This window comes from Sesamum indicum, unplaced genomic scaffold (assembly GCF_000512975.1).
Source record: "Sesamum indicum cultivar Zhongzhi No. 13 unplaced genomic scaffold, S_indicum_v1.0 scaffold00057, whole genome shotgun sequence".
NCBI classification, from domain to species: domain Eukaryota; kingdom Viridiplantae; phylum Streptophyta; class Magnoliopsida; order Lamiales; family Pedaliaceae; genus Sesamum; species Sesamum indicum.
The window spans coordinates 1,428,138-1,439,365 of record NW_011628041.1 but is presented as its reverse complement, the minus strand read 5'-3'; the positions used below and the strand labels follow the sequence as shown (position 1 = coordinate 1,439,365).

Here is an 11,228-nt window from a genome sequence, read left to right as displayed (position 1 = left end):
AGCAAGAAATTGACTATCAATGCTTGTGCCTGTGTACTAAGTGAGCAATTAAAATATAATCCTTTTGAAATGTAGAATTAACAAACAACTGTTGGGTCATCTGCAACAACATCCCCCCCCCCCACAAGCACTCATCCATCTACTGTAAGGGGTCATCCCCCCCCCCCCCCCCCACAAGCACTCATCCATCTACTGTAAGTTTTGTTATTATAAATTTCCTGATTTTTATATTTTTATGCAATTGTTTTTAAACTCTTTTTATATTATCAGCAACAAATTGGTTATCAAGGACGTAGAAATGTTGTTTTGATGGGAGACACTATTTGAACAAGCTCAAGAGGACCTATAAATATAAATAGAAACAAAAAAGCATCAATTTCCGAAGTTATGGAAAGAATCAAGAGAGGTCCAAGAAAAAGCCATGAGGCCATGAAAATAGAATTGTAATTTTGTCTTAACTATTTTAATGGGGTTGGATTTTTTTGGCTACTTTAAATGGAGCTACTTGTTTACTTTATTCGATATTTTTTGGAGAGAAATTACTGGCAGCACCTTTGGAGGTAGTAATGTCTTTAAATGGGGTTGGATATACTTATGGCTTAGGCTTACATCTTGAGAAATTTGGCAGTGTAATTGAAAGTTGTAAATTGCTTAATTGACAGATACAGTATCAATTGGCTTACATTGTGCTTAATGAAATCATGCATTTTATTGTTTTGCACATTTTAAGTGTCTTATGTAGTATTTTTTACAGCATTGGACAACATTTTAATATGATCTTATAATCTAGAAATAAAAATAAACTGCACATTTTTTTAATTACAATGCAATTAGAACCCTTCATAAATAAAAATAAACTGCATATTTGAGGAATTAGAATACAGTTACAACAACCCTTGATTTCTACTTGATTAACAGAATGAAAACCATCAAACATAAAATTGCACTAACTCCAATCCAAAAATTAATATTGCTAACCACTTTTTCATTGTGTTCGACAATTACATTTGATTTTTTGGAATTCGACGCTTTCGATACCACATCATCTATATCACAACCATCTAGTTCATCTTCATCTGTTGCAAATGCACTATCCCCCAATCCGATGTATGCTCCACAATCAAAGTTTACCGAAAATCCAATTGGTGCCCATGTAGCTCTTTCGGGTTATACCCATCGAAAAAAATCACAAACTTGAAATCTACAACAATAATACAACTTACCTCTAGAAGGTTTTCTTAAAGATTCCACTACTCTAATTTCTGCCTTTGAATTGCATCAACAAAATGGTGAAGCTGAAAACATCAAATCGAGCACTTCCTTGCATCCTTGATTTATTTTAGTCGACTTGATTGTGTGGACATGTCTTCAAAATCTGCAAAAAAGAAAAAAAAAATGAGAAAGGTGCAAGCAAGAAAGGGTTAGAAAGTGTGATAGAAAGACAGGAATGAAGTAGCCTTTAAATTGGGGGAGAGAAGGGCAAAATTGTCCAAAAAATATACTTTTCATACCCAAGTTCGCAATCAACGGGAGTGAGGTGCAAATTATGCACGGAGGGAGTTTTTTTAACTTTATTTTATATCACAAGGAGGGTAATTGATACTTTAATTTTCATAGGAGGGGTTTTGATCATTTCTATTATCACAGGGGGGGTCTGTGGATTTTGCCCTAAAAAAAAATTCAAAGACAGAGGGGGAAGAGGGGCAACGGGGTGAAGGGAAGGAAGGGCGGAAGGGAACGGTGGCAACAACAAAAAGGAGCGAAGGGGCAACGGCAACGGAAAATAAAGAAGAAGGGGGCGATATGGCTAACACAAGAAGACAATGATGGAGGGGGGAAAGAAGAAGGGGGCACGATGAGGAGGAAAGAAAGTTGGGAGCCACGCGGGGAAGGAAAGAGGGCAGAGGCAATGTCAGAGGGGATAGGATGGGGACAGGGGAAGGGAAGAAAACACGGTTATTAGGAAAAAAAGAGATAAATAGTCATTTTAGCCCCTTCTCAAATTGGGCTCAATAGGATAACCCACCTCGAAGGGTGGGTTGGCTTATGCAAGATGCACAGCGAATTGGATCGGACCTTGACAATAAGCTCGGGCCCCTATAACTTAATGTAAACAAGCCATTATCCTATATTATTTATCTAATACAACCTAATTACATTAAGTAAACATCACAGAATTTAAATTTATGATAATAAATAAATATATTGACCTTTTTGAGTAATTTTCAATTATAATAAAATTATTATATCTCATTTTAAATTACTTTTTTGGTTGTTGCAGTAAATCAGATCTATAATATAGTCATTTAGTATTATTTCTGTTAATATTCCTTTAAATTCAATTTTTTTAATTTATTCATTTAATGTTTTTTTCTCAAATTCTTATTTTAAAAATTCAAATCTTTTCATACAAATAGAGTATATATTAATTTTATAAATAACTAAATGCTTTCGATTTCTTATTTACCGGTTTTCATAGAGATAGTGCAATATTCACTTTCCCATGAAAGAAAAAAAATATATAAATTCATTTTAGTTCAATATGAAACTTTTAAAATAAAAATAAAGAAATAAATATTTGCATCTGCAATATAAAATGGTGTTTAGTTTGGCATATTTATTAGAAAATGATTTCAATTTTATTTTCAAAAGACTAAACCCCACATTTTTAAAAATAAAATATCAAATGGTCAAAAAATATGAACTAACTCATCCAAACATTTCCAGATTTTCAAGAAATATTTCTTCACACATTTGGTAAAATCTTGAGCTGACATTATACAACAAATCCGAACTCAAATATACAGAACCCAAACATCTTTGTCTATATATAGATATGTTGTTCCTCAACAAATCCCAAACAAAAGAAAGTGAACTATTATAGTTTTGTGCAGACAAAGGAGAAAGGCTCCTCCCAAGAAGAAGATGAACCCAACATTGCTTAGCAAAATTTAAGAACAAAAGGAAATATATTATGTATTCCTTTTCCTACTTTTCTAGGCTTCCCACACATGGGACAACTGAAAATCAAAAGTAGTTACATACAAGCAAATCTACATCAAGGTTCCAGCTTCAAAGACACGACTCGAGACTGCCTGTTGCGTTTCGCTGCCTTGACAAATACAACCGAAAGACAAGACGGAGCCCACCAAGGTCGTCGTACCTTTTGCTCCCCTTTCAAGCAAGCCACTGATGCATGATTCGGAATCAGTTAAGATTTGCGATTTCGTATCAGAGAGGAAAATGCAAGAGCATGAAGAATCAAGAAGATGAAAAATGGTATTTTACAAGAGAAAGGAAAATGCAAGAGCACATAAAGAGAAGTAAGATAGCAGCAGAGCTCTGGAGAACACGAAACTGTACTTTTCACAGTCTGTGTTCTGCATTTGCACTGATGAACAGTTTCATTCTTGAAAAACATAATCAACTGTCTCCATCTCTAGGCTGAGTGGCACAAAGAGCATCACATTCAACTCCCTGACCAAGTGCCTGGCTATTATATCAACCATCAAGACAGTATCATGAAAGACTAAAACTCCACTTTCTGAATGCCGTCTTTGATTGTTTTCTCACTCATATGCCCTCACCCCACCGCCTGTTTTCCTATGGATATTTCTAAAATTATATGATACTAGGGATTGTACTATCCAATTTTATTTATTTCATTTATTTTTAAGTTATTGGTCCTGTTGCTAGTGGGCGAATATATATTTAACTTTTTCCCTTTTATGGATTTAATCTCCATAGATGCTGGGCTGGGTAAGAGGACATCATATGCTTTACGCTTCTATTTTCCCGTCTTTGAGATTTAAGAATAAATGAAAGAAGCTCATTGATTCAACCAAAACAGTAGAATAACCAAGTTGAAGCCTTCTAAACAAGCAAAACTACAATTCATGATGTCGATCAATGATCATCCCCTGTAAACAATGTAAACAAAAACCTTCATAAACTCACCTAGTTTCTCTCCAATTGTCCATCTAAGTAGAATGTCAGTGAAAAGGAACAATATACTCCAAATTGGTAAATGAATAAGTAAACTACATGAAAACAAATTCTTAATATGCATATTGGCATGATTATCCGTCATTGAGTAAAGTGTTATAACTTCATGAGCTGAGAGTTCAGCAGCAGCTGTACAGCATCATGTGCATAGTAACGTTGGCATAAGAAATCATGATCTTAACTCAAATAACCAGGAAACTTCAAGAGAACATTAATTTGAAACCAGCAACTGACTCCAGCTTAAAATGTATTAACATTAGATTTTATATCACAAGGGAGACCGACTGAATGGAAAAGGGGGAAGAGAGGGAGAAAGGAACCTTTTATTCGCCTCAGCTCCTTGCACAAGGTTATAAAGTCACCCCATTTCATATGGCACTTCCTTATGAACCGAAGGATCTGTTCGGTTGTGAACATTGACATCCCTTCCAAATACTCACCATTGACCCCATTTTCTTTGAAAACTTGGCGATAGCTACCAAGATTTATTTCTTCCAACCACAAGCCAACATCCTATGAAGAAAAGAGAAATCCAAGGGAGTTGATTAAAATTCTTTCCACAACAATTATTTCCTTTCTCTATCTTTTCTACTCCTTTTTGTCCTCCGAAATAACAAAGAGATGAAACCCATGCTTCCAACTTTATTTTCTTAGCAAAACAATTTGTTAAGCAATCTCATGTTCCAGGAGTCTTTCGCCCTTTTGGAGCTAACGACATTAGCTTTTTAAGTTTTGAATAGGTAAAAACATAGAGAAATTGAGAGCACAAACAACCAAGAACCTGGACTGGTTCACCCTTCTTGAGGCTGACGAAATTAGGCATGCTTACATTTTGGTGTTTAGGATCAGAAGTTGAGGCAAGAAGGATTATATTTGATCATATAGGTTATAAAGCATCAAAAGAAGTTACATGTAGGAACCAGCATGGAGGTAATTTGAAGATATTAGAAAAGAAAGAGTAGAAGACAGGACGAAGAGACACTACAGATCAAACTACAGAATACATAGGAACTATCATCCCACAGCAACTATTTTAGATGCCTAATATGATATAATGATCAGAAAGTACTGCGAAACAACATTATGACTTTGAACAGATAGCTGCAAGGTACTTCTATGACCAATAATGTTTCTCAACAATACAGCAGCTGCCACACTGCTAGCACAAAAAACCAACCATGTTATTTTCAAAGTCGTAAAGCATTAAAACAATGTATACACCCAACTACACCTATTACATCGATAAGCAAAGAAACTTCCCTTACACGGAAAGTCACTTCAAGAGTTCACTCGTGAAGCTTATATTTGTGAGAAATTATAGAGTATAATTGAACATAAATGAACTGAGCTACTTGTTCTATTAGTGGATAAAGTAGGTCAAACCACAACTCAAACATAAATGAATTCAGCTACTTGCTCTATTACCGGATAAAGTATATCAAACCACAATCTCATAATAAAATCAAGGAATGAGCTCCTCAGTCATTAGTCTATACTCTTTGTACCAATTCTTGCCTTGTTCAGTGCCAGTTTCTGATTGTAGATAAGACAATCCCCACCCGACCTAAAACATGTCATAGTTGGCCAAGTTTCTCACTGACCAGCATACAAGGACTTCATACACCAAGTAGCAAAAGAAGCCCACATAGTTAGTAAAAATTTCCTAACACTGATAAATACAAAGAGTTTGTTCGGGAAAGAAAAAGAAAATGCTTGAGGAAATAATTCTGGTTGTTGGGTTGTCACGGAAAATACCAGTAAACATAAAACATAAAAGAAAATATATAATAATTGGGAAGAACTCATTTTCCTCAAAAAAACGTGAGGACAAAGACAGAAAAGCTTCGTTGACCCTCTTTCCTTCTCTAATACATTCATCATCCCCTTCTTCTGGATTCCTTTCCTCCATGTTTTTCTTTGCAACCCAACAGAACTGTATTTCTTTGGTATAATGCAACTTTTCTTAGCAAAATCCTTGGACCAAACAAACTGCAAATCGCTTAACTTAAAAATATTACATCCTGTGAAAGAGGGGAACCGGGAAGACCACACTAGTTCCTGGCGAATATGATTGACCGACGGCTTTGCATTTAAAAGAAGGCATAAAGACACCAAGCAGCTCTATAATTGACATGAATCAAATGCTCAATTAGCTGAAGCATTCCACAATTCACTATCCAGAAAGGCCCAGTTCTCCACATTCAGCAAGAAACAGGAGCCAAAGGTACAAGTTCCAAAATATGTAAAATTTTATGCAGTACCAAATACACCTCACATGGACTAAACCCAACAACTCCACAAAGAAAACGAATTGGGGATTGTTTCAGACACGCCACTCCCCATCTAACTAACCAAACATCAAGAATTTGATCAATGGAAACAAGAAAAACCCAAATTAGAATTAAATCCAAAAGAATTACAGTAGTGAAGTACAAGATCCAAAAAAATAAGCATGAGATCAAAATAAGTTTAAAAAAAAACACAATTCAAAAAAAAAAAAACAAAGAAAAGAAAAGAGATTACCTCAACAGTCCATATAAAGAAATCAAGAGGCTCCGGTGGCCTCTCTTTGTCTTTGCTCATGTCGCAGAACCCAAATACTGAAGGCCCCTTTTGGAAGAAAAAAAATAAAAAGAACCTGAAATTCAACAACGGCGTGCAAATTCAGATCAAAAATAATAATACTAGTCTAGTAATAACTTTATCACATTGTTATTGCGCGCATAGTACAAAAATAACAGTTGATGCCAATAATTGCAAGAAAAGCAAAATCCAAACCTTTAAAATTATAGGAAATTAAGGGCTGCGATTCTCTACATTTGGGGGGTGAGGGGGGTGGGGGGGTTAAGGTACTTTAACTTTTGGGAGTCTGGTTTGGCCTACTAAACTAAACTAAACTAAACTAAGTAGCTTTTGTTATTGTTGTTGTCAACTCAAATGAAATGCCACTTCCTTATCCCATTTGCTTTCTCCAAATTACCCTTCCCTTCTTCCCCAATTTCTTACCTTTTCTCTCTTTCCATTTTTACCCCGCTCCAAAGACAGTTAATAATAATATTGTAACGCTGCCTTTAGATGTAAGAATTTGAATTTTAGGGGGGAATTTTACATGACTTTATATGAAATGTATTTTAAGTTCGTCAATATACTATAAAATATAGTTAAAAATAAAAATTTAAAAATTTTATAGAGATAATTACACTGGTCTTTTTTGAGATTTTGTGGAATTATATTTATACCCCCTTTAATTTGAAAATTACATATAACACCCTTGAAATTTGTTTCTACCTAACAAATAAGTCTTTCAATTAGTTAAAATTCACTGAATTTACTGCTATTAACAAAAAAAATGAATGAGAATTGATATTTACACCCGATTGACTTATTGTTAAATTAAGTAAATTTTGACTAACGGAGGGACTTATTTGTTAGACGAAAGTAAATTTTAAGGGTATTAGATGTAATTTTTTAAACTGCACGAGTCTATATGTAGTTACACTAAATCTCAAGAGAGGGGGTGTAATCATCGCAATTTTATATATTTCGTGGTATGAATATATCCAAACAAATTCTATGAATTTGCTATTATTTTTAAAGTATTTATTTTTTGCTTTTGATAGAATAAAACAAATGGTGCAATATGTGCATGTGTTTTTTTAGGGGTTAAATGCAATTTAACCCCCTGTGATATGTGAAATGAGCAAATACTCCCCTATGAAAAAAAAATTTAGCAAATTGTCTCCCAGTGTTTCAAAAAATGAAGCAAATTACCCCCTATCTATGGTTTAGATAGGGGGTAATTTGCTTCTTTTTCCAAAACAGAGGGGGTAATTTGCTATTTTATTTTTTACAGGAATTTTTTTTACTAATTTCTCAAATCACAAGGTGCAATTGCATTTTTCCCTTTTCGTTTTTAGTGTTTTTGATACGTTGGGTTTTTGTATTTTGTATTAATATAAGATAAATTAAAACAAATTGAATTGAACTCTGTATTTTATAAAAATATTAGCAAACATTCAAAATGTTAATCTATCTTTTGGAAAATGAAATAAAAAAAAGAAACAAAGTCGATATGTTTTAATTTATTTTTATTTATCTTAAACTAATACAAAACACAAACTAAACACATTAAAAACACATATCCTTAATTATTTTTCTCTCTATGTATACTAAAAAACAAATAAAAACACCTTAAAAATAAAAATCAAGCAAAACCTTTTCTTCAAGGAAGACTCACTCAAATATTTTTGGGGAATTGGAGTCATTCATGCTATTCACCGTTTTATGTAAGTCTAGTTATAAAAATATGACTCGAAAAATAGCATAAAAAATTACCATAAAAGGCTAAACTAAAATGATTAAATTTCAAGGGGTCAAATTTCAAAGGGTCCAGTCAAAAGGTCCATTGCTATTTAATACCTATTGATGTGTATAAAAATAAGTTGGCTCAAAAAATTTAAAAAGAAGAAAGAATGAGAGGCCCGTAATATTCTAGGAGCCCAAAAAGGACCTGGCAAGCGCCTTCCAGAGAACAGATTGGCAAAGGGAGGATGCGCAGGATATCCCCATACTTGGACTATGATCAAATCCGAACAAAATATTCGGCCTAAAAGACCCACACACGTAGCAACCCACTCTCTCACATGGCACTTCATCAGGTTTAGTAAGAAGGGCATCACTGACGACTGGGACTCCTTGTAGATGAGGGAGGTCCCTCTAAAGCTCTGAACTCCTTGGCGGCTAGGATCCCTAGCGATTAGGAGTCCTCGCTGATGAAGGGTTCATCCAACTCGAATATAAGCATTCAACAGCAAGATTAACAAAAGATAAGAATAGATTATGGCTTATTCAAACGGCCCTTATCCATTTATCTCTGAAAATGAAGGAAACGTGTAGAGCCCTGTCGCAGGGGGACACTCCCCCTATAAATACAAGTTTACTTCTCCATATGGGGACACTCTCTAACATCTCTCACACCTTCCTAACATCTTTCTCACTCTCTGGACGACACCCTTTACGTTCCTCACACATCTATCACTCTATAAATATTTTCTAAGTACTCTACAAGCATGTTATTACGTGCTTCTATATTTTTCACCTACTTTATTCACTATATTTCAATTTCAATTATATTTATTTACTTTTGAATTTATTCAATCTCAAATTCAATACTAACTGCGTCAGAGTGTTAACGCCTTTTTTGTAGGTCCCCCATTCAGGATTTGCATTCGTTTCGCTCATGTTTTGAGTATAGTCCATATCAATTAGACCCGTGAGTTTTTTAAACGCATCATTAACGCCTTCTATGGGAACACAAATCTAAGACGTGAGAACAATGGTTAGAGCCCACACCTCCTCAAATGACTCCCTTGGAAAGATAGCCCCCCTCACGTTGGAGGACCTCCAACGGATGATTACTACCTCTGTTCAAGGTCTAACTTTAGCGGCTCCATCATTATCATTACTTAATTCTGATATTCCTACTAATTCAATTTTTAATGTGTAGGACGTCCCCCTAGAAAAGCAGGAGGGCATTCTTCTCAGAAAATAAGCCCTATCCCCAAGCAGGAATTCTCCTCAGAAAATCCCACCCCCAGATGGCCATCCTCCTCAAAAAATAAGCGTTGCCCCCAGGAAGGTATCCTCCTCAGAAAATCTTGCCCCTAGACAGGCATCCTCATTAGAAAATAAGTCCTGCCCCCACGCAGGCATTCTTCACAGAATAAGCCTTGCCCCTATGGATTTCAACGAGGAAGACATCCCTCTCATAAAAAGTCATGTCTTCCACACAAGCGCAAAGGCCCTCCTTCGTGGACCCCAACCCTCCTTCGGGCAGGCATTTAGGTCCTTTTTTAGGGGACTTGTAAGCCCTCCTCTATAGATCATCTAAGCCCTGCTTTCGACGGACACCTTATTCTTCCTCTAGCGAGGCTCCTAAGTCTTACTCCAAGGAGACCCCCCTCAAATAAGCCCTCCTCCAAGGAGGCACAATAATTTTGCTCCGTGCAAGACCTATTCGTAGTATATGTATGTCTTTGTTATTTAACATTCTCTTGCAGAAAAATAAAGCCCTACACCGCCGTAGAAGGCCCAAAAGGACCTGGCAAGCGATCCTGGAGGGCATTCCCTAAAGAACAGATTGGCAAAAGGGAGGAGGCCTAGGACATCCTACACATGGCAGTCCACTCTCCATACATGGTATCTCATCAGCCTAAAGGTCAGCAACTACCCTGAAACCACATCAGCCTTAACAAGGAGGACGTCCCAAACGGCTGGGACTCCTTGCAAATGGAGAGGTCTGTCTAAAGCCCTGGACTTCTTGGCGGCTAAGACTCCTTAGCAGTTAGGAGTCCTTGCTGATGCAGGATCCCCCCAACTCAGAGATAAGCATTCAACAACAAGATTAACAAAAGATAAGAATATATTATGACTTATCCAAACGGCCCTTATACATTTCTCCCCGCGAATAAAGGAAACGTGTAGAGCACCATCGCAGGTGGATACCCCCTTATAAATACAAGTTTACTCCTCCATGCGGGGACACTCTCTAACGTCTCTCACACCTTCCTGACACTTTTCTCACTCTCTTGACAACACCCTTCACGTCCCTCACAAATCTCTCACGCTCTAAACATTTTCTAAGTACTCTACAAGTACGTTATTACGTGTTCTTATACTTTTCACCAACTATATACATCATATTTTGATTTTAATTACATTTATTTGCTTTTTGACTTTATTCAATTTTAAATTCAATACTAACTTGGGCGTCAGAGTGCTAACGCTTTTTTTGCATGTTTCGCTTCAGAATTTGCATTCGCTTCAACCCAAGCTTTGAAGATAGTCCATATCAATTGCATCCCGTGCTCTTTTTTAATGTATCACCTATCTTTAAATTTTCAACTTTTGACTGTCATATGATAATTTACTTCTATTTTAGCCTTTTTTTTTTTTTTGAGTGAAGTTCTTATTTAGTTCTAGACACATATAAATCGACACTTTGAATTTTTTTCCTAGAAAAAAGAAAAAAGAAAAGAAAAGAAAAGGAAAAAGTGATTGGTCAAAAATATGAATCTTGGTTGGATAATGGCTCCATGGAAGCACACAACAATATGCAAACAAAAAGCATCAAACTATCACTGGCACAATTTATTGAGCCAATAAGTCAGAAGCAAAATGCAGAATAAAGTAATATATGCGTGGGAGCTACCTTTAGAATCTCC

The 11,228-nt window shown here is 35.8% G+C and overlaps 1 protein-coding gene across 2 annotated transcripts; it reads right to left on the bottom strand.

The window, feature by feature from the left end:
• Positions 1-2,802: 2,802 nt before the first annotated feature.
• Positions 2,803-6,841, bottom strand: LOC105178778. Of its 2 annotated transcripts, XM_011102328.2 has the most exons (4): positions 6,784-6,841; positions 6,529-6,643; positions 4,326-4,518; positions 2,803-3,189 (listed from the first exon to the last, which is right to left on the bottom strand). In XM_011102328.2, the coding sequence occupies exons 2-4, from the start codon at positions 6,586-6,588 to the stop codon at positions 3,059-3,061; spliced, it is 384 nt and encodes a 127-aa protein (XP_011100630.1). In that variant the 5' UTR covers positions 6,589-6,643; positions 6,784-6,841; the 3' UTR covers positions 2,803-3,058. The 2 variants fall into 2 exon arrangements, with proteins under 2 accessions (XP_011100630.1, XP_011100629.1); XM_011102327.2 differs by lacking the exon at positions 6,784-6,841 and having other exon boundaries at positions 6,529-6,688.
• Between the last annotated feature and the right edge of the window lie 4,387 nt (positions 6,842-11,228).